This window comes from Mesoplodon densirostris, chromosome 6 (genome assembly GCF_025265405.1).
Source record: "Mesoplodon densirostris isolate mMesDen1 chromosome 6, mMesDen1 primary haplotype, whole genome shotgun sequence".
Classification (NCBI taxonomy): domain Eukaryota; kingdom Metazoa; phylum Chordata; class Mammalia; order Artiodactyla; family Ziphiidae; genus Mesoplodon; species Mesoplodon densirostris.
The window spans coordinates 28234460-28257465 of NC_082666.1; the positions used below are offsets into that span (position 1 = coordinate 28234460).

The window sequence follows — 23006 nt, forward strand, 5'->3', positions numbered from 1 at the left end:
ATGCAAGGATTCTTCAATATACGCAAATCAGTCAACGTGATACACCATATTAACAAACTGAAGGAGAAAAACCATATGATCATCTCAATAGATGCAGAGAAAGCTTTTGACAAAATTCAACACCCATTTATGATAAAAACCCTGCAGAAAGTAGGCATAGAGGGAACTTTCCTCAACATAATAAAGGCCATATATGACAAACCCACAGCCAGCATCGTCCTCAATGGTGAAAAACTGAAACCATTTCCACTAAGATCAGGAACAAGACAAGGTTGCCCACTCTCACCACTCTTATTCAACATAGTTTTGGAAGTTTTAGCCACAGCAATCAGAGAAGAAAAGGAAATAAAAGGAATCCAAATGGGAAAAGAAGAAGTAAAGCTGTCACTGTTTGCAGATGACATGATACTATACATAGAGAATCCTAAAGATGCTACCAGAAAACTACTAGAGCTAATCAATGAATTTGGTAAAGTTGCAGGATACAAAATTAATGCACAGAAATCTCTGGCATTCCTATATACTAATGATGAAAAATCTGAAAGTGAAATCAAGGAAACACTCCCATTTACCATTGCAACAAAAAGAATAAAATATCTAGGAATAAACCTACCTAAGGAGACAAAAGACCTGTATGCAGAAAATTATAAGACACTGATGAAAGAAATTAAAGATGATACAAATAGATGGAGAGATGTACCATGTTCTTGGATTGGAAGAATCAACATTGTGAAAATGACTCTACTACCCAAAGCAATCTACAGATTCAATGCAATCCCTATCAAACTACCAATGGCATTTTTCACAGAACTAGAACAAAAAATTTCACAATTTGTATGGAAACACAAAAGACCCCGAATAGCCAAAGCAATCTTGAGAACGAAAAATGGAGCTGGAGGAATCAGGCTCCCTGACTTCAGACTATACTACAAAGCTACAGTAATCAAGACAGTATGGTACTGGCACAAAAATAGAAATATAGATCAATTGAACAGGATAGAAAGCCCAGAGTTAAACCCACGGACATATGGTCACCTTATCTTTGATAAAGGAGGCAGGAATGTACAGTGGAGAAAGGACAGTCTCTTCAATAAGTGGTGCTGGGAAAACTGGACAGGGACATGTAAAAGTATGAGATTCGATCACTCCCTAACACCATACACAAAAATAAGCTCAAAATGGATTAAAGACCTAAATGTAAGGCCAGACACTATCAAACTCTTAAAGGAAAACATAGGCAGAACACTCTATGACATAAATCACAGCAAGATCTTTTTTGACCCACCTCCTAGAGAAATGGAAATAAAGACAAAAATAAACACATGGGACCTAATGAAACTTCAAAGCTTTTGCACAGCAAAGGAAACCATAAACAAGACGAAAAGACAACCCTCAGAATGGGAGAAAATATTTGCAAATGAAGCAACTGACAAAGGATTAATCTCCAAAATTTATAAGCAGCTCATGCAGCTCAATAGCAAAAAAACAAACAACCCAATCCAAAAATGGGCAGAAGACCTAAATAGACATTTCTCCACAGAAGATATACAGACTGCCAACAAACACATGAAAGGATGCTCAACATCTTTACTCATTAGAGAAATGCAAATCAAAACTACAATGAGATATCATCTCACACCAGTCAGAATGGCCATCATCAAAAAATCTAGAAACAATAAATGCTGGAGAGGGTGTGGAAAAAAGGGAACACTCTTGCACTGCTGGTGGGAATGTGAATTGGTACAGCCACTATGGAGAACGGTATGGAGGTTCCTTAAAAAACTAAAAATAGAACTACCATATGACCCAGCAATCCCACTACTGGGCATATACCCTGAGAAAACCATAATTCAAAAAGAGACATGTACCAAAATGTTCATAGCAGCCCTATTTACAATAGCCCGGAGATGGAAACAACCTAAGTGTCCATCATTGGATGAATGGATAAAGAAGATGTGGCACATATATACAATGGAATATTACTCAGCCATAAAAAGAAATGAAATTGAGCTATTTGTAATGAGGTGGATGGACCTAGAGTCTGTCATACAGAGTGAAGTAAGTCAGAAAGAGAAAGACAAATACTGTATGCTGACACATATATATGGAATTTAAGAAAAAAATGTCATCAAGAACATAGGGGTAAGACAGGAATAAAGACACAGACCTACTAGAGCATGGACTTGAGGATATGGGGAGGGGGAAGGGTAAGCTGTGACAAAGTGAAAGAGCGGCATGGACATATATACACTACCAAACGTAAGGTAGATAGCTAGTGGGAAGCAGCCGCATAGCACAGGGAGATCAGCTCGGTTCTTTGTGACCGCCTGGAGGGGTGGGATAGGGAGGGTGGGAGGGAGACGCAAAAGGGAGGGGATATGGGAACATATGTATATGTATAACTGATTAAATTTGTAAAATAAAAAAAAAAATAAATAAGAATATGTGTTGATTTGAATAGGAGCTGAGATAAAATCTGAACTTTTCAAATTATGTAAAAAATGTTTTTGAGACAGTTCACAAATATAAGCAAGATCAATGTTTAATGTATTTAATATATTTTAGAAGTCACATTTGCACATGAAATGACTTACTAATTAAAAGACTTTCTTATGCATTAAAATAAATGAACAAAGATGTTAACAAAACATCACCCAATCAATCATTTATTCATTCCATAATACTCACTTTTGCCAGGCACTATTCCAGATTCTGGGGGATATAGTAGTGAACAAAAGACAAAAATCTATGTAGCTTTTAGTCTATCGAGGGAACAGAATAAATATGTAACTAGGGAATATGAATGGGATGTTAGTGCTAAGTGCAAAGGAGAAAAAATAAAGCAGAGTAAGGAGATAAGATGTGTCAGGGTTGGTGGCAGTAGGGTGGAATTTTAGATTAGAGAGGCCAGGAGAAGGTGATATTTGAGTAAAGGGCTGAAGAAAGGGAAGGAGCTGACCAAGAGATATCTGGGTAAAGAGCATCCCCTGTATAGGGAGCAAGGAGTCCAATGTCCTTGAGTGTGACTGTACCGGGTATGTCTGTAAGGACTTTGTTTCTTCTCTATGTGAGATGCAGAGCCACTGGTAGGTTTTGAGTAGAGAAGTGATAAGATATGACCTACATTTTATTTATTTATTTATTTAATTTTTTTTGCGGTACATGGGCCTCTCACTGCTGTGGCCTCCGCTGAGGAGCACAGACTCCGGACGCGCAGGCTCAGCGGCCATGGCTCACGGGCCCAGCCGCTCCGCGGCATGTGGGATCTTCCCGGACTGGGGCACAAACCCGTGTCCCCTGCATCGGCAGGTGGACTCTCAACCACTGCACCACCAGGGAAGCCCATGACCTACATTTTAACAGGCTCATCTCAGTGTTGTGTTGAGAATGGACTACAGAGAGACAAGAGCAGAAGCAGGAAGACCAGTTAGGAGGATGTTTCAAATACCAGACAAAAGTTGATGATGGTTTAGACTGACGTAGTAGCAGTGGAGGTGAGAAGAATTAGTTGGATCTTGATAAATTTTGAAGCTTCAACTGATAGGATTTTCTGATGGCTCATATAGTTGCTAGGAAAAGGAAACATAAGGATGACACCAAAGTTTTTGCCCTGAGCAACTGGAAGGATGGAGTTGCCATTAAGATAAAGAAAACTGTAGAAGAATCGGGTTGTGAGGTGGGTGAGAACCACCAGGAGTACAGTTTTGCTAATGTTAAGTTTGAGATAATTCATAGATATCCAAATGGAGTTGTCAAGTAGGTAGGTGGTGATCTTCCAGAGTTCACGAAGTAGGTGTGGACTGGAGGTACAATTTGGGAGCCCAAAGTCTACATATGGTATTTAAGGAGTTCACAATGGTAATTGTAGATGAGAAGTACAAGGAATGAGTCCAGGACACTTAAACATTTGGAGGTGGTGCAGGTGAGGAAGAACTAGCAAAGGAAACTGAGAAGTAACCAAAGACATAAAGCAGGCTGTGTTGTGTTCTAGAAGCCAAGTAAAAAAGATTTTTCAAGGAGGGGACACTGATCAGCTGTGTCAATGCTTCTAACAGCGCAAATGCAATGAGGACTGAGAACTGACCGTTCGCTTTAGAAACATGTAGGCCACTGGTGACTTCATGAGAGTAATTTCAGTGAAGTATTGGAGCCTAATGTTTCAAGGGAAAATGGAAAGAGAGAAACTGGAGATAACTCTTCAGAGAGTTATGCTATAAAGAGGAGAAAAATGGAATAGTGGTGGAGAGGAAAAATTAAGTACATATATAAATATAAGTATATATATATGTGCAGGCTTTTTTGATGATGGGAATGATCTAGTAAAAATAGAAAAATTGTTGATGTAGGATAGAAGAGAGAGAATTCCTGGGACAGTTCCCTTGAGGGGCAAAAGGGATTGTGCTCTAAGGTGCAAGAGGGGGTGATGCTCTTTGCTGTGACAAAAGAGGAGCATGGACATGAGAGAAGGCAGAGAGAATACAGGGTCCAGAGGCAAGTAGGTGGGTGGATATGGACAAGAGAGCTTGTGGAAGTTCTCTCTTGATTGCTTTAACTCATTTAGGGCATTTAAAAAGTAGATTATAGAGCTCATTATACTCTCCCCCTTATAATTCATTTGAGAGAAGGTTTATTGTATTACTCTCAAAATGAGACCAAAGGCACTCTTAAAAATGCAGAAAGCAAATAACTTTCATAAGAAATGTATTAGCTCAATTCCAACTAAAATGTTTAGTGTTTTGTTTTCCCATTTGAGTTTGCAAGAGTAAGTTGTAAAACTACCTGGGCCTACCACTTTCTAAAAAATTGTAATTTTTCAATCACTTTTTCAATTTCTTCTATTAAACTTTCTATTTCTCTGGGTCCATCTTGGCGAATGATATCCTCCTAAGAATTTGTTGCTATGGAACTGTATAATATCATTTATACTAATCTTAGGATTTCTTCTAATTAATTAACTTGGGTTTTGTTAATTCCTTCTTTCTAGATCTCCTCCCACCTCTCTCTTTTCTGGGGTTTTGGAAGATGAAATATTTGTGTTCACATATTCTTTAATAATAGAATGTTAACTGCAGTATTTATCTTAATTTATTGGCTTAATTACATATTCATGTATTATTTTTACTTTTTAAAAACTTGCTTTAAAATTTACTAAAGTTAAATAAAAATCTCCTACTGTAAATAATGTTGCCATGTTCTTAAAGATTTTAAGACCTGTTGCCCCTGATTTTTCTTCTTATTCAGCATATAAAGTTTTACTAATCTTATGTTTTTATATTCATTATAAATTTGTTATCTTTTCTTGTCTTGAACTAGTTCTATCATAATCCCATTTTTTCCAGTCTTCATTTTGGAGACGTATGAGTCTACTTTTGTGTTGTCCGAATGCATCATCATCCTTATGTCTTCTTCCATGCCCAGTTGTTTATAAGTCATATATTTATTTCTACTTTGATCTTTTCTTCACGCATCAGCTTGTCTCTTTGCATGTCTGTTCTCTCATTTGTTTTTCATTTCTTTTAAAATTGCCCTCTTATCTTTGCTTTTTCCCCCTGTTATAGTTGCCTTCCATTAACCATATCTGTATCTGGGAATATCTGTTTTGCTCTATAAGTCCTTAAAATTTATTTTTTCCTTTGGGGAAAATTGTGTCTCCAGTCCAGACCTCCTCCTGAACTCTGGAAGATCACCACCTACCTACTTGACAACTCCATTTGGATATCTATGAATTATCTCAAACTTAACATTAGCAAAATTGAATTCCTGGTGGTTCTCACCCACCTCACAACCTGATTCTTCCACAGTTTTCTTTATCTTAATTAATGGCAACTCCATCCTTCCAGTTGCTCAGGGCAAAAACTTTGGTGTCACCCTTATGTTTCCTTTTCCTAGCAACCACCTAATTGCAGCCAATTAACTCCATCTTTGACTTTTTAGACTGTAAGATCCTCAATGGCATGGATTTCTACATTCTCCACATTCTGAGAGCAGTCTCTTCTGTACAGTTGCTGTGAGGAATGAACAAATCCTCACTTTCCCACTGCTCTGCTTCATAACACTGCAGGCTGTCCAGCTGAGACTTCAGCGTTCATCTAAGCATCTATCACACTGAGTCATCTCTGGATCTTAGGCACAACACGGTACCTGGACAGGATAACTGCTCAGTGATGTTTTTGGGATAAATGCAATTAAACACATGTTTTCTGCGCAAATCAGACATGGGTCTCTTCAAGAGCACTTCGTCACATTGCCAGAAGAATGGAACTCGATCAGCCAGGAAGTACTGATATTGTATTTGCCATTTATAGATTATTCAGAGCATTAAAATTCTAATACATTTCTCCCTGAACAATGGAGAGTATCAAAAATAGAAATTAGTTCTATTGGAAACCTCTCTAACAATAAGGAATTTAATAGGAATTGGAAATTGCTAAATTTCAGTCTTTAAAGCAGAGGGCCCCACATTGTAACCAATGACTATATCCTCTTTTAAAACAACTTACAAAGCTCATCTTTTAAAATAGATTTCCATCAGCTAATCAGCAAACAGCAATTTAATAACATATTAAATGTACATACGTACACCCATGGACCATTGGGGTCTGTTTTGCCAATAAGTGAAACTATAGAGTGGAAGGAGAGCTCTTGTCCTTGACTTTTTTCCCAAGAGGAGAAAAATATCAATACTAATCTTTGTGATTGAGTCATGTTTGAATATACTTTTGGGCTGTGTGTGTGATGTGATGGGATCACTAAGTCAAAAAATCAGACACATAGACATAGTGCTCTATTTTTCTGCTTTCATGTGGCACAACTGGCAAGCTGGTACTTCTTTTCTTTCTGTGTTTTTCTCCCACAGTAGTTAGATTTGTTCCATATTCTTAGGTTGTTTTCCTTTCCTTTCATTTTTTGATATAAACCTTGACTTCACTCCACAATTATGGCCTGTGCCCATCCCTTGGATGGCTCCTCTTGCTTTGTGTAATATCCAACCTTAATTCCTTCTAGCTCTCTAGATCTGGCTCCAGCACTAGTCCAGGTGCTGATATCCCTTCCCTTAGCATAGCCCTGTCAATGGGACACTATGTAGTATTTGCCACTGGAGGTTGAAGTTGGCCTGGAATAGATCTAGAATTCAGAGTACCTCTTTTTTTTGACATATTTCCAAATTTTATAGTAGATGCATACAAAGTAAAATTATTCAACAAAGAATATAATCACAATTTCCACTCAGGCAAATAGAAGCTTGGAAGTTCTCGTAATGTGGGAAATTTCCACAGTTTAAAACCTGCTGGAAACTAGATTAAGCAAATTTAAGCTGTATTCTTCAAAACAGGGTCCTGAGGGAATACACATCTTTTACTGTTCCTTGTTTGAGGCCCCCATGACTTAGAGAAGATTTTCGACACAGCTCTTGGCATGACTTATGTGACATAGAGGGATGGGCAAATTCAAAGGATTTAGCCAAATTAGTCCAGTAACAGGAGTTCTTACTGGAAACATCTGGAAACACAGACCTTAACTGTTGTCCTTAAGATTCATGACACCAAAGCATGTGTTTTCTAGAAGTACTGACTCCGTGGTAGCCTTGCAGAGAAAGTTAACTTAGGAGTAACAGCTGGACACACTAGGTCACCCCACAGCAATGGGTTCTCCTTGGGGACCCAAGGAACCAGTGTTAACATCATCCAACCCCTGGCTTTCAGGTTCAATGCAACTTCATTTCTTTTGATTACATGTTGAAACACACAGGCTAACTAGTTTGGCTCAGTAGAGGTCTTTAGGACAAGAACACTTATACATGGGTAATCGCACCTCCTGATTTATATAGCTTTTGGCTAAAAGAATATGAATGACAAAGTAATGGGATCCCAATTAAGGAAAGTTTATATTAATTCTGAAAGAGCCTGGAACTTGGATTTAGACAGTTTAAACCTTCCCCTATAAAGTACTAACTGAATGACCTTAGGCATACCACTTAACTTTTCAACTTTTCAAGGTAGGAATCCTTATAATTAAGGAAATTAAATTTTCTAGAGATTAAATAACTTTGGCAGGGTCACAGTGCCAGTAAATTATTGTAAAGGTGAATGGGAATACCCCAGATTAGAATTATATCATGCCACCTCGAGTTCTCCTGGAACTCTTCTAGTATCCAGCAATGAGACCAGGAACATCATCAATTTATACCTTGGGACTTTTGAATGGGTATTTGTTTTAGTCTTTTTTTTTTTCTGAAGCTTCCCAGTGCCTCATAGTACATGGCACATATATGTTCTGGATAATACATGCAGAATCAATAAATAAAGCAACATTTACTATTAATGAAAGGCCAGTGAATCTTGGTATTGCTTGACCATGTAAGCATAAAGATGAACATAGCCTGGAGGGGAAATAGTCTCTCTAGCACATTGAACCATTTTTCAGGGACAACTGAGGAGCGGGCCTAACAGTGCCAGCTAATGCCAGAGGATAATCACTAGTAGAATGGGTGTTGTCTCAGTGAGGAATGATAACCAAACTGCTCGGTCAAAAAAAATGGATAAAAATTATGGATGAGTGGAGGAGCATATTGTCTCTCGCTGAAAGAACAAAAGAAGGGGGTTGTAAGCTTCCTGGGAGCAGGGCCCCTGTTTTCGATTCTTTGTGTCTCCAGCATTAGCCAAGGTCCTAGCCTAATATTAGTAAGCTTCAACATATGTTTGTAGATGAATAAATGAATTAATCACTGCCCACTTGATACAGAACTGAATTGCAGAAGCTATTCCAAGAAGAAAGGCAAGATTCCATAGCCTGCTGAGAAGCTAGAATAACTATTAGGACTATGATTAATTAGCTAAAGGGTCAGAGACTTCTTAGGCCAAGGAGAACAAGGTGTCTTTCGATGTCTAGGGTCTTGGAATTATTAAAGGAAGGATAACTGCCTTTGACCAGGCTATGAATAACTCAAGGGGCTCTTTCTCTAGAAACATAGATTCATTACCACCCAGGGCCTTCAGATGAGCATGGGCAAATCCTAACCCTAAGAACAGCAGGGAAGTCCTCAAACTCCTATTCATTTTCAACAGAGTCTGGTGTTTAGAATGAGGTAAGGGAGTAAATGTGGGCAAAGCTAAAACAGATTTGGAGAAATAAAAACAATTTTTTATATCTTAATGGTTTTTAAAAAATTAGTCACAAGGATTTTATGCTGTATTACTTTATTTGGTTAATTTGTTACAGGATTATGATTTTATAAATATGTCATGCCTAATGTTCTGCCATTCAAGTGACATTCAGAATGCATATAAAATGCATACTCCTTAGCTTGGCAAAAAAGCTCTGTGTGGCATGCTATCAAATTAACAACTTCTCCAGAATCATGTCAGATTCTCTTCATATGCAATGTACACGCCAACTCTACTAAATTTCTTTCAGATCTTGGTAAATTTGCATATGCCATTTCCTGTGCCTGTGAGGAAATGTTTGCTCCAAACCAGAGAACTCCTATTCATTTATCAAGATCCAATTCCAGTATTTCTTCCTCATCATCAACTCTCTGAGAAGAGTTAATTATTTCCTCCTCTGTGTATTTGAATTTTTAAGAATAACATATCCCTTTGTTTTATAACCATTTACTTTTCAACCTCATGCACTAGGCTGTCAGCTCCAAAATGGCAGGATGCAACTCTTCATTTTGTCTGCCTCACCCTAGTTCAACAAATAGTTACTGACTGCACAGAAACACCTTTGCACATGTATTTGTGAAGTTATTGCCAAATGATATATCAGATATCATTGCTTCAAAGTAATTAACACTTAATAAAACAACTTGCAAATAAATTGTTAAAGATCACAGTATGAACTTGGCCCCCAAGTGGTTTTGTCTACATTTAGTTATGATGGATGTTTGCTCTGGCATGTGGGGACCCAGGAGGAATTAAATCCTTTTTACCTGTTATTACGTCTATGTAGTTTGCCATGAGAAATGATTTTTTTCTAGTCTAAAGGCCTATGCTGAAAAAGCCACGTTTTTGGTGATTTCATTAACATTTAAAAATGTTAACAATTCTGTCAGCCTAAACTGAAAATGACTGTGTGAGAAATGAAAGCTTGCATAACTCTGACACTCGATATTCATGGCTCATTATCCTCATGACTTTCATTATGCAGTGAGGAAGTAGGGTCAGCCTCACAAAATTCAGGAATAATTAAGAAAATTACTATATGGAGATGTGACTTACGGACTGAGAATAACGAACTTTCTAAAAAGACTGTATTCAACAAAATAAATAAGGATGATGAAAAATCCACAGATGTTTTATAGCTTAAGACAGCTTTTCAGTTATTCATTATAAAGACTCCTTGAAGGCTTTTGCTCACTTCCCTTGACCCTTTCCTGAACACTTTGAAACTTTCTCTTTGACTGTATTCCTCAGGGAGTTTAAGAAGTCCTAGGCATATTTCCTGAAGTTCTTTAAGTTCATTCTCAAACACATCCACAGAGATGAAGATATTGTTGCTGACCTGTATACACGGTGAATTGCTTCCAGGCTCCAAATCTCACACTCTTCTTTCACAACTTTCAAAGTTTGTGGAATAATCATGTGGAAATAGCCACAAGGGCAGAGGTTATCTGCTAACCTAACATTCTATCAAAAAAAAAAAAAAAAAAGGAAAAGAAAACTGGATGGTATCTAGGTAAGTTAATAAAACTCTGTTTTTAATTTAGACAAAATTTTATTTATCTATTAACCACCCATTATTCTTCTAGAGCAATAGATGGTGTAGGATGTAAATATAATATAAAATTTCCTTTTCTTTCTTTGTTAATGTCAATAAATGTCTATTAAGTAGCTGCTATATGCCAGGTATTAAACTAAGTTCAATAGTATCTCCACTTAATAGAATTTATATTTTAGTTCAGAAGTCAGACACATAGACAAATAATGATGATGGAATAGACTAAGTACCATCATATAATTTCATGTACAAAGTGCCATGGGATCTTTATAGAAGGAGGCACATAACTTTAAATTAAATTTTGAGGAGCCAGAAAGATCAGTTTGATCTTGATAAAATGAACCCCTAAAGTATATACAACCCAAGTCAACAAATATTTCTCTCTGTAGCTTCTAAACATTTTTAGGATCCAAACAGAATTATTTTTCTTGTGCTCTCCATTTTATATGAGACAGAAAAACATTAAAAAATTTAATATAGTTTTCACAAGTGGTTTTTCCTGTTTATTGTTTAAGATTGTCCTTCCAAACTAATGACTATTTGAAATTATAACAAAAGGCTTTGCTTATATTTTTGTTATGAAGGAGGATGTTTCTTATCCCAGATAAAATCCTGAGCCTCAGTGAAGTGCTAGTTGGAAAACAGTAGATTAGGACTTCCCTGGTGGCGCAGTGGTTAAGAATCTGCCTGCCAGTGCAGGGGACACAGGTTCGAGCCCTGGTCTGGGAAGATCCCACATGCCACGGAGCAACTGAGCCTGTGCGCCACAACTACTGAGCCTGCGTGCCACAACTATGAAGCCGGCGCACCCTAGAACCTGTGCTCCGCAACAAGAGAAGCCATCACAATCAGAAGCCCGCACACCACAGCAAAGAGCAGCCCCCGCTTGCCACAACTAGAGAAAGCCCGTGCACAGCAACGAAGACCCAATGCAGCCAAAAAAAAAAAGATTAAAAAAAAACCCAGATTAGTTCTGGATAGTGGCTATAAAATAAAACATGCATAGACCTTATCTTTTTTTCATAGACTTTAATCTTGAGGAAATTCAAATACATTATGGAAAAAATGGAAAGTTCAGTTGATGATAGGACATCTAATTTTATCATTTATAGATTCCTAATAAGTGAATTTTTGAGATATTTTATTAACATTCTTTAAGGAGCATGTAGGCTGTGCTTAAATTCTGCCATATATATGGCTTTTAGCATGTTGCCTTGCGCATAGTAGGTGCTCAATCCATACATGTGAAATTAAATGTAAAATGCTTGGCACCTTCTGATCTTTCCTCACACGTTCATGTCTTTTAAAAGGCAAGACACCATGAGGTTACCTTGTGCTCCTCAACACAGTCAGATGTCCCTGTTCCAAGAGGACTTCCTAAAATGGGGCCAGACTATAGCTAAGCCTTCATCTCTGAAACAGCAATAATTCTCTGATTTGGCCTCTCTGACCATAGGTGGTCCTTTTCAGGAAAAAATCTAGGCCCCTGTAAAATATCCTTTAAGTATTTCTCCTTTTTCCAGGGATCATGAAAACCATGTCTATAGGATGAATTATTCTTTAACTTAAACAGGCTTTTTCATTCTAGATTCTGAACCAGATTGAGGAACTAGAAAAGAAAGGTAGCTAATTTAAAAAAGTATATATATATATATATAAAACATAAAAAAATACATATACATTTTACTCTTGTGGAACTCTTAGTTCTATCTATCTACTTCCTATCATCTACTATCTACCTATCACAACTCCTCCATGGATAGTAGGATCTACTGTTATATCTTTTTTACATAAGTGGGTATAGGACATAGGAAACTTAAGGCTCAGAGAAGTTAAATCACTTGACCAAGTCATACAAAGCTAAAATTCAAGCATAGGGAGTCTGGCTCCAGGGTCTATGTCTTTAGTCACTTCTCTATTCTGCCTTATTCATCATAGCCTGGAAGTAGAGAGAAAAGTCTATCTCCAGCGTGACTGATTTTTTTCTCTGTATAGATTTAGAGAGATTTGTCCAAGTCTGTTGATATAGGAAAAAGTGAGCAGGGATGGAAACATTTGTTGTGCATCTACTATGAGCTGAGCAGTGTTAGGTACTTTTCATATAGAATTTTGTGGTGTCTTTATTATAATATATCAAGCTATTATCTTAGTTTGCTAATGAGAAAACTGAGGCTCAAGAGTTTTTAAATAGCTTGCCAAGAACACATAGCTAGTATGGGACTAAGCCAGGATTTAAAAGTGGGACTGAGGATTCCCCACTATATGCCATGTGCTTTCTGCAAATGGGATAGATAGGGAGATTTTACTTCCTATCACAGTCCTATGACGGGGGATGTAAACCAGGTCTTGCATCCTACCTTGATAAATATTGTCCTGAAGTGAGATTTGCAGTTTCCACATCCATGCAGTTCATCGTGCTGGGAATGAGAGCAAGTTCTGGCTGGATCATGGTGGCTGTGGCTACAGCTCTTGCAACCAGTTCCATGGCATCTTGTACATAGTACTCAAAGACAGACTGTGTTGTTTTTCCATGAGCAATGAGCCCTAAGGGCAGACCTTCTGTCCTCAGTTGCTCAACATTCTGGGAATCCCCCAGCACCCAATGAAGCTCAGGGGGTGCTACCCCAAACTGGGTAGTAATTTCAAAAATCCGCCGGATACTTTCCATGTCGCAGCCAAACATCACCATTGTGGGCGTACTGTTCTTAACGCTCTCAAGCTGGACCTGCAGGAAGCTCAAGACGTCCTCAGTGGAGGAGAGGTTGATGGTGATGTTGATGATAGAGCCCAGGTGGAACTTGGAATTATTCTGGGTAAGGACGAGGAAGTCGGTGATGTTCCAGTCTTCCTGGCATAGCAACAAGCTAAAATTGTACCAGTTGTTCATGGTCAGGATTGAGACAGTGACATCAGCATCAGAACTTAATGAATTTTCTAAACTCAGTTGGAGGTGAAGGGGATTCTGTATTTAAAGATATGAAAAAGAAGAATTAGAAAGTAATGGCCAAAGATTATAATATAGGGTATTTTTGCTTTCTTATGAGGCTTCATCTTTTATATTTCCCTATGATATTCAAGTGCCTCTGGGATAAAATTCCCATAATTTTGAAAGCTATGTTTCCTGTCTAATGGAATTGATTCCTTACAACTGATTTCCTTATAATTTTTGCTCAGAGTACCAGAGGGCAGATGATTCTTGGTGTAAATGTCAGGGGTGACACAACTATACATTTAGTCTTAAGTTTTTATCAGGCTTGTCTACTTCCTACAGACAGTCTCCTTTAGGCATCCCATTTCTAACTATCCCTCTTCTTAACTCATTTGTTCAATTTTCCTGTCAGGTGAAATAATTTAAAGAAATTACTTTTGCTTTCCTTTAAAACTACTAGTAGAAAAATCTTAAAACAGTGCAGGTGCTTGTATTAAGGATGGTGTGGAAAAAGGATGCATCATGGTTTCCCAAAGTTCTAGCCCCTGAGGAAGGCACATTTAATATATGTGGTGCTATATTTGAATGTTTATGTTCCCCAAAATTCATATGTTGAAATCCTAATCCCCAATGTGATGGTATGAGGTGATGGGGCCTTTGGGAAGTAATTAGGTCATGAGGGCAGAACCCTCATGAATGAGATTAATGTCCGAGAGGCTCAAAAGTATTCCCTTACCCCTTCCACAATATGAGGACACAGTGAGAAGCTGGCAGTCTGCCACCATGCTGGGACCCTGATTTCAAACTTCTAGCCTCCAGAACTGTGAGAAATGAAATTCTGTTGTTTACAAGCTACCCAGTCTGTGTTACAGCAGCCTAAATACACTAATACATATGGAATAATTAACAATATACTTATAAAAATTAAATACATAGTCTAATATTGAAGGTTTGATTGCATTTCTGTATCTACTGAGACTGGATTCTTGCTGTGAAAGGTGAAATGTGTGCCATTTGAACACATTTATGTAACTTCTGCCACAATTACATCTACTTATAGAACTCACCAACTCAATGAAAGAAAAGTATCTTATTTGAAAAATCACAAACTATTAATCATATAGATGAAGTGGAAATAGTCCTCTAATGAGTGAATCTGTTAATTGTTCTAAGAGTAGACATTTGACCTATTTATCCTTTAACACTGACATCCTGAGGATGGTTAGCACAATGCTTTACACAAGGTAGTGTACAATAGACACAGTCCAAATTGACTAAATATGGTCCCATTTTGGAGCTATTAGACTATTGAACTATTTTTGAGAACTTGCCAAACATTCAGGTCAATAACATGAGGAGGGCTTTCGCAGTAAAATTTCATGCCCTTGTACAAAAGGAAAGAAGTGTGGCCTTCCTTTATCTACCAAAAAGCGTATAACAAGAAATAGAGTTTGAGCTGAACTTTGAATTCTTTGAAAGGTTAAAAGCATTCTGATATGTGTAGAATGAGGAGTGAGGATTCCAAAGGAATTTATGGGAGAAAAACTATTACCAAAGGCAGTAAATGAGAGTAATCATAATGGTAAGGAGGAGGGAGTCTTAAAATTTATTTTGATAACTTGACTTTTGTCCTTCTAAATTAAGCTTTTGAGCAGGACTTGTAATGATAAAACCAGAGCTTTTGAAGGATCATCTATGGGTAGCATTCAAAAGGGAGAGGGAAAATAAGCCTTCTAGGATTTTGATTAGGTGCTAAGGGTTTAAACTGGAAGCCAGTGTTGGTAATGATAGGAAGAGTGATTAAAAAAAAAGGTTTTTTAAAAATTAAAATTTAGTGACAAGGTCAGATGTAAGAAGCAAAAGGAGAAAGGTGTCAAAAATCCAGGAGGTAGGTAGTTCCTGTTTCTAGGCCTGGGATGCCATATAAGATAAAGGACCAGAAGCTTCATTTCCTCACTCTTACTACTGATGAATATAAATTGCTCCAGAGAGTTCTTTCTTTCCTCCTCTTTTAACTTTCTTCCTTTCCTTCTTCCTTTTTATATCCTCCTTTGCCTTAACCCTCTTCCAGAATCAATGAGCAATGGAAGGCAAGCTATACATTTAGGTGGCAGGAACAAATTATTCCCAACTGTTTTCTTGGCCTCAGTTCCCTATTCTGTTGCCAGTTTTCTTTCTAAAACATAAATATGACCGTATCATTCTTCTGCACCATAACCTCTGAACCACCCATAGGACAAATTTCAAACTTCACCTGTAACACTCCAAACACGTACCCCAAGACAGGTCATAGTGGACAATTTATTTTTCTTGTGTCAGAGTGAGCATTTTCATATCTACACAAATTTGATATGCTGAATTCTCCACGTGTGACTGTACTTGCCTATACTCACATTCATCCTTCAGAACTCAACTCTTGCATGCAGATTTCCAGAAATTAGCTTACATTACTTACTACTGTTTCTGCTGCTGAGCTTTTTTTTCTCGCAGTATTTTTGCCCTTTTGATTTCCTGCAATGGTGAACTGGGTTTTTGTTTGACTGCCCCTCTGACTGTTGCCCAATCAGAATTAATCGTCTCATGTCTGTGTCAGGGTGTCATTTTGTTCATCCCTCTATTACAGCACCCTTCATACCATAAGTTAATTATTTGGTTAAGTGTTTATCTCTCACACTAGACTGGAAGCTCCTTTAGGATAAGGACCATATCTCAATCATCTCTTCTAACACAGTTATTAGTTAACCAGAGATAGTATTTATCAACTGGAATTTTCTTTTGTCCATCCTGGGCTATGATCATAATCTTGTCACTGAAAGACTGAGAAGAAAACCATTTCCAGCAGAGCTGCACGACCCAGTATTTTGCCCCCAGTGGGGACAAAGGCCCATCTATCCACTTCCTACAGAGAGATTTATTAAATCAGTATGTGAGGATCATGTTCTAATGGAGGCAGAGATGAAAATGTTCTCCTCTTGCTAAATAGGGAAGTAAAATTAGCTAATCACATTGAGCATTCAGCACCAGAGAGACAAATGCATTTGGCATGAGAGAGTGACAGAGGAGTAAAATGAAAGCCCCTCCCCATGGATTATGTGATCCGTATAATCACACTCATCCCTACAAACAATTCTAGTAAGAAAGTCTAGATGTGGAAGTTAATCCTTACACGAATTTAAGGAACACAATTCTTCAAATAAATATTTATTAAGTAATAGTTTAGAAACATCTAGTGATATTGTATTTATCTGGCAGCCTCAGAAGCAAAATCTCCTAATTTCTCTCCATATAATAATCAAGGGAAAGGTGCGTGTGTGTGCATGACACACACACAGATATGAAAATTTATAACAAAAAATTCAAGCCTAATAGTAAAACTTTCATCAAAATCTGGGACAAAAATTAAACAAGACCTATCAAATGAAACTGAGAATCAAAATCTATGTCTGACAGATAGTTTGATGTTTGCAGAAGAACAACCCATAGCCTGAAGGAAGGTATAATTTAAAAAAAATTTCTACATTGTTTATCTCCTAAATCAGAGATCCAATAACAAAACAACTTGAGTCAAGAAGCCTCTCTCAACCATGCTGACAGTAAAAACTGCTTCATAAGTGCATTCAATTTATATAAATTAAAATATACAGGCGCAGGAAGAGGTAAGGGGAGAGAAAAATGAAGTAGTACTGATAATTCTAATTATTCTAAGTGAGTGTATTCTTTATTACCTATGACTATTATATATAGGTATTATGTATTGTAATAAATACATGTTATTGCACACAGTTATATACACAAAATCATATATGCCAAATTAAATAGGTAATTTTTAAAAACTGAAGTATAGTTAATGCACAACATTATGTCAATTTCAGGTGTGCAACAGTGATTTGACATTCAAATATATTATGAAATGATCACCATAATAAGTCTGGTAACCATCTGTCACCATTCAAAATTATTACAGTATTATTGACTACTATATTCCTTAAGCTGTCTAATACTTCCTCATAAGTTATTTATTTTATAACTGGTAGTTGTATCTCGTAGTCTCTTTCACCTATTTCGTCCAACCTTCGCCCCAACCTCTGGCAACCACCAGTTCTCTTTATCTACGTCTGTTTCTGCTTTGTTTTTGTTTGTTGATTCGTTTTGTTTTTTAGATTCCACATATAAGTGAAACCATATGGTACTTGTCTTTCTCTGTCTGACTTACTTCACTTAGCATAATACCCTCTAGATCCGTCCATGTTGTCACAAGTGGCAAGATTTCATCCTTTTTATGGCTGAGTAATATCCCATTGTGTGTGTGTGTGTGTGTGTGTGTGTGTATCACACATCTGCTTTATCCACTCATCTTTTGATGGACACTTAGGTTGTTTCTATGTTTTCGCTAACTTAAGGAATTTTCTAATGTAATTTTCCTATACTTTGAATTGAGTCTTTATTTCTAAGCAAGATAACACGCCTCTCCACTCCATTGAATTTTAGGTTTTTATTCCCATCATAATCTGCTTCTACATTATTTGGGGGCTGACATTCCCAAAAGTATGGGCCAGAAGTGTGGATGGGAAATGGCCATGTTGAAATGCACTCATGGAATGAAATCTCAGCAAGTCAAGTGCAGAGCTGGAAGGAGAGAGGAGTTGCCAAGACAGCAGTGCAGTTGCCAGTGTCAGAGAACTGCAGAAGTGTCAGAGATTTATTCAGTTGTGTAAGGGAAGATTGCTTTAGCTGTTATGGAGCACAGTGGATTTACAACTAGTAAAAGATTAAAATTCCACAGAAACAAAAACCAGGCAAGAAGGGTAAGAAAATGTGGAAAAATAAAAAGATAGAGGGGCCGTGCCTAAAGAGATATTAGGACACAACAGAAAATGCAATTTTTATATAACCGTAATAATTAAAACAGGTAAGTATTAACAAAAGGATTAACAGGTAAATAAGTAGAACAGACGTTAATGTACGTTAAGAAGTACATTGATTTAATATACTATATTAATATATTGACTACTATACACTGAAAGTTATAAAGGAATATAGAAGAAACATATGAAGTTAGGAGTTGAGAAAATAGATTATTTGGGAAAATAAATATCATTTAAAGTCCTAGTTCTACCATATATTAAAAATAAATTCCAGGCCATTTAAGAGTTAAAAGTATAATGTCAAATCATTAAAAGTTAGAACAAATAGGTAAATGTGTCAGAAATCATAATGATAAAGAGAAATACATTAAACTAAATATTACAATATGCTTTATTTCCAGCATTAAACACCTCTCATAAACAAACAAACAAAAAAATAAAGGAACATGAGAAACAAAAGAATATTTGCAACATATTTGACAGAGTTAATGGTCACAAAATGTAAAGAACATTTACTAATCAATCAGGAAATAGAACCCTTGACTGAGCATTCATTCAATCAAGAAAATTAATTTTAAGCTCCTACTGTGAGCCATACTCTCTGTAAAAATTTCCTGTTGTCTATACAGTGGGTGAGAGATAGACAATTTACAGATAAGTAGACAAATAAACACTTAATATAATTATAAATTATGGAAATTACTGTAAATGAAACTAATAGGGTGTAGCAAGACTAGGAAAGGGGAAAGAGTATCCCAGGAAAAGTGTAATAATTATGATTAGTAGGGTAGGTGGATGCACATATTTGCACTGTATAAGCACTCTCTAACTGGGACTTCAGAAAAAATAAGGGATGTGTATAAAAATGATTAATCACTATATATAGGTAAACACAAATACTGATTTTTTTTTTTTTCTTTTTGCGGTATGCGGGCCTCTCACTGCTGTGGCCTCTCCCGTTGCGGAGCACAGGCTCCGGACGCGCAGGCCCAGCGGCCATGGCTCACGGGCCCAGCCGCTCCGCGGCATATGGGATCCTCCCAGACCGGGGCACGAACCCGCATCCCCTGCATCGGCAGGCGGACTCTCAACCACTGCGCCACCAGGGAGGCCCATAAATACTGATTTTTTAAAAAATACACATTTAACTAAAAATGTAGTTTCATTTTGACCATCCATTCCTCTTTGACTAGGTACAATCTTCCTAGTCCCAGATAAATAGTTGGAGCCACTACCTGCTTCTACATTCCCTCTGCTTGATTCTTTTTTTTTTTTAATTTTATTTATTTATTTATTTATTTATTTATTTATTCTTGGCTGTGTTGGGTCTTTGTTGCTGCTCACGGGCTTTCTCTAGTTGCGGTGAGCGGGGGCTACTCTTCGTTACGGTGCGCAGGCTTTTTATTGCAGTGGCTTCTCGTTGCGGAGCACAGGCTCTAGGTGCACAGGCTTCAGTAGTTGCAGCATGCAGGCTCAGTAGTTGTGGCTTGTGGGCACTAGAGCGCAGGCTCAGTAGCTGTGGCAGAGGGGCTTAGTTGCTCCACTCCATGTAAGATCTTCCCGGACCAGGGCTCGAACCCGTGTCCCCTGCATTGGCAGGTGAGTTCTTAACCACTGCGCCAGCAGGGAAGTCCTCTCTGCTTGATTCTTTACCCTCCCCTTTTGCAGAGTCTTCAATGTCCTTGCTCAAATCCTAAACTGTCCCTTCTGGCTGGATCACTGTCTTCAGTCAGCTGAGCTTTTCTCTCCTTTTGTGGGACAGTAAGTATTGTGCTTAGGACTTAGTAGTCCTAGCAACCTATCCTTAGCTTCTGGCTCCATCATTTACAAGCCATGTGGCTTTCAACAAGTCACTCAGTGTCTCTGAGTCATAAATTTCTCATCTCTAAAATGAGGAAAATACTACCTCCTACCTTACAGGTTCATTTAGAGAATGAAATGTGAGAATGTGATAATGCATGGAAAGTAACTGGCCCAGAGTGAAGGCCCAGTAAGTAATAGTTATTACAATTTTCTTAGAGTTAATTCATTGTGTTGGACATGCCTGCTAAAGTGACTGCAATACAATTGTTTTTCTTTGCTATTATTGCTCTTTTTCCTTTCTCTTTTCTATTTTCATTCAATGGTCCCTGCAATAAATATCTTTCACAAATACCAATTATACCAACTCCTTAGCAGGAAAAGAGCAACTCCATCTCAGATGGGAGCCGCTATTTATTTGGAAGACATCATATTCACAGCAGAGCACACCCCCCCATAAAAAAACCCCCAAAGCAAAAAACTTCTTTCTTTGGTAACTAGCTCCAGTGTGACATCACGAGTTAAGGAATTTTGGGTGCCAGTTGCTGGAGATCCCCCATCAATCTTTGTTCTTCCCAAGAGCACAGATTCAGCTATTTTGGGGATCAGTAAAAGTTTCAAAAACAGGATTCATTGCAGCAACGAGCTTGTCAGATGCTTTGAGATATTCCCTGACAGAAGAAAAGAGGTAATGAGGTTGGGTTTGCTTCAAGAGAGGAGAAAAGATGAAATTTTCTCAGCTCTTTCCTGGGCAAGCACACCCATTTAGTTTTGACTTCTAGGCCAAAGCTCAGAAAGCTCAAGTGAGCATAATATTTCCACTACTTTTAATGGAGATGAAATGCCCTTCTATTCCTAAGTCTGCTGATTGCTAAAGGTGTTCAAGGGGCTCAGAACCGCTTCCTACACTGCTTTCGCTTCTCCTCAGCCAAGGAGGCTGCAGGAAGTTTGCTGTTTCTCATTACCGCACAGCTCATTTGACCTATATTATATAGAAGTCTTTTTCTTTCTGAAAATGAAAGCTTATTCCTTTAGAAGCCCAGGCTTTTAAATAAATTAACTGTTTTTGCGGTTGCATTAGGGATTCAGGCAAACATAAGGCATAGTCCCTGCCCAGAAATTGTAATCTAATAATAATAATAATACAAATGAAAAGCTAATACCTACCAATGGCCCTAGTGCTTTTTGCATATTGTCTTATTTTATCCTCACAATGACCTCATGAGGTGATTACGATGATTAGCCTCCTTTAACAGATGACAAAAATGGGGCTCAGAAAGAGTGAGTAATTTCCCCAAGGTTGCACAGCTACTGAGAAATAGAGCCTGGGTCCAAAATCCAAGTTTGTAAGTCTTGAAAGCCTGTGCTTTGGGCCAGTACTCTATACTGCTCCCTCCACTTGGTAAGAATAAAATGTGCATTAGAGTCTTGACATCTGTAGATTTAAAATTTATAGCTCCAGTTATTTGCAAGTAATCCTAAAAGCCCATGGAATCAAGTCCCTTTTAAGATGTGTCATGGTATGGGTTAGAATGACATGCCCTGTGCGGCTGGCACACGGGAGCCAGTGAGGGAGGCCAAGCCTGCTGCTCAGCATGCACATGGCTTCTCAGCCGTTTTCTTCCCTCATCCTCCCATTTGTAGCAACTCTTGTGAAACAAGACTTGTGTTTCTTCAATAATGACAACTTAACAAAGAAAGCCAGTGGTATAATTAATGACATCAGTTTTGTGTTTGGTAAAATAAGAAAGTTTGGAGAAGGTCACTTAAGTTTTTCATTTAGATTCTACTGAACTTCATGGACGAAACTATAATCTACAGTGGTGTTTGACTGTTATGTATGGGAGTGTCAACAAAGATCTTAGGATATATCCCTCAGGATTTTTGAGTGATATATGAAGCAATATATAAGAGAGCAGTAGAATACAATGAATGCTTCAGAAGGCAGGATTATGGATACATGGTACAGTTGGCATAATCCTGCCAACCATGCTGGGTGTGGTCTATTTCACTGCAGCAGTTTGAGGAAAGCTAGTCTTCCCTCCTGGAAGTAGAGCAGACACCGGTAGACTGGCTCAGTTTTAGGAGGAAGTGTTGGTACAGATACACTGTCTTCAACAACAACTGGCTGATGGATTCATCCAACAAAGCAAGTGTTGAAAGGCTATTATATGTCAGGCCATGGGTACAGAGATGCGTGTCTTCAGGCAGAGGAATGAGCAGACACATGCATGCAGTAGGTACTATTTGAACCAACTCAATCCTTTTTCACCTTAGGCCAATTTCCAGAAAGAGAAGTCAGGGGCATAGCAGGTCAGCTTGTGGCAATCACTCAAGCTTCCTGTGCTGGGCTTTCGATCACGTATTTTTTTCCCATTCTAGATCCATCTAATTATCGATACTCAACTCTTTCATCTGTGTTCCACCCACTTCTACTTTTTGTTGTGGATGGTTATACTTTGTTTCTCTCACCTGACCTTTGGTAATCTTGAAAGCCTTTAGCTGCCACTCACTCTCTGAGTTCTGTCCTCTCAGCCCATGCATACAAGATATACCCTGCCCAGGTACAAATTCTGGGGCTTAAAAAAAACTGTCACCAGTATACTTGGGGAGGGGGAGGACTTTGTTTAAAAGGATGTTGGCTACAGAAGATATGTAGTCATATGGTGCTCAAGAGAGCAGTCAGTACAGGC

General features: G+C 37.9%; 1 protein-coding gene across 1 annotated transcript in view; it reads right to left on the bottom strand.

Moving 5' to 3' along the window:
* GRIN3A (glutamate ionotropic receptor NMDA type subunit 3A) overlaps positions 1-23006 on the bottom strand; it is a 151664-nt gene that overhangs the window by 95693 nt on the left and 32965 nt on the right. Inside the window, exon 2 of the mRNA XM_060101066.1 lies at positions 13077-13681. Coding sequence (XP_059957049.1) covers positions 13077-13681 — 605 coding nt within the window. The remainder of the gene's footprint in view (positions 1-13076; positions 13682-23006) is intronic.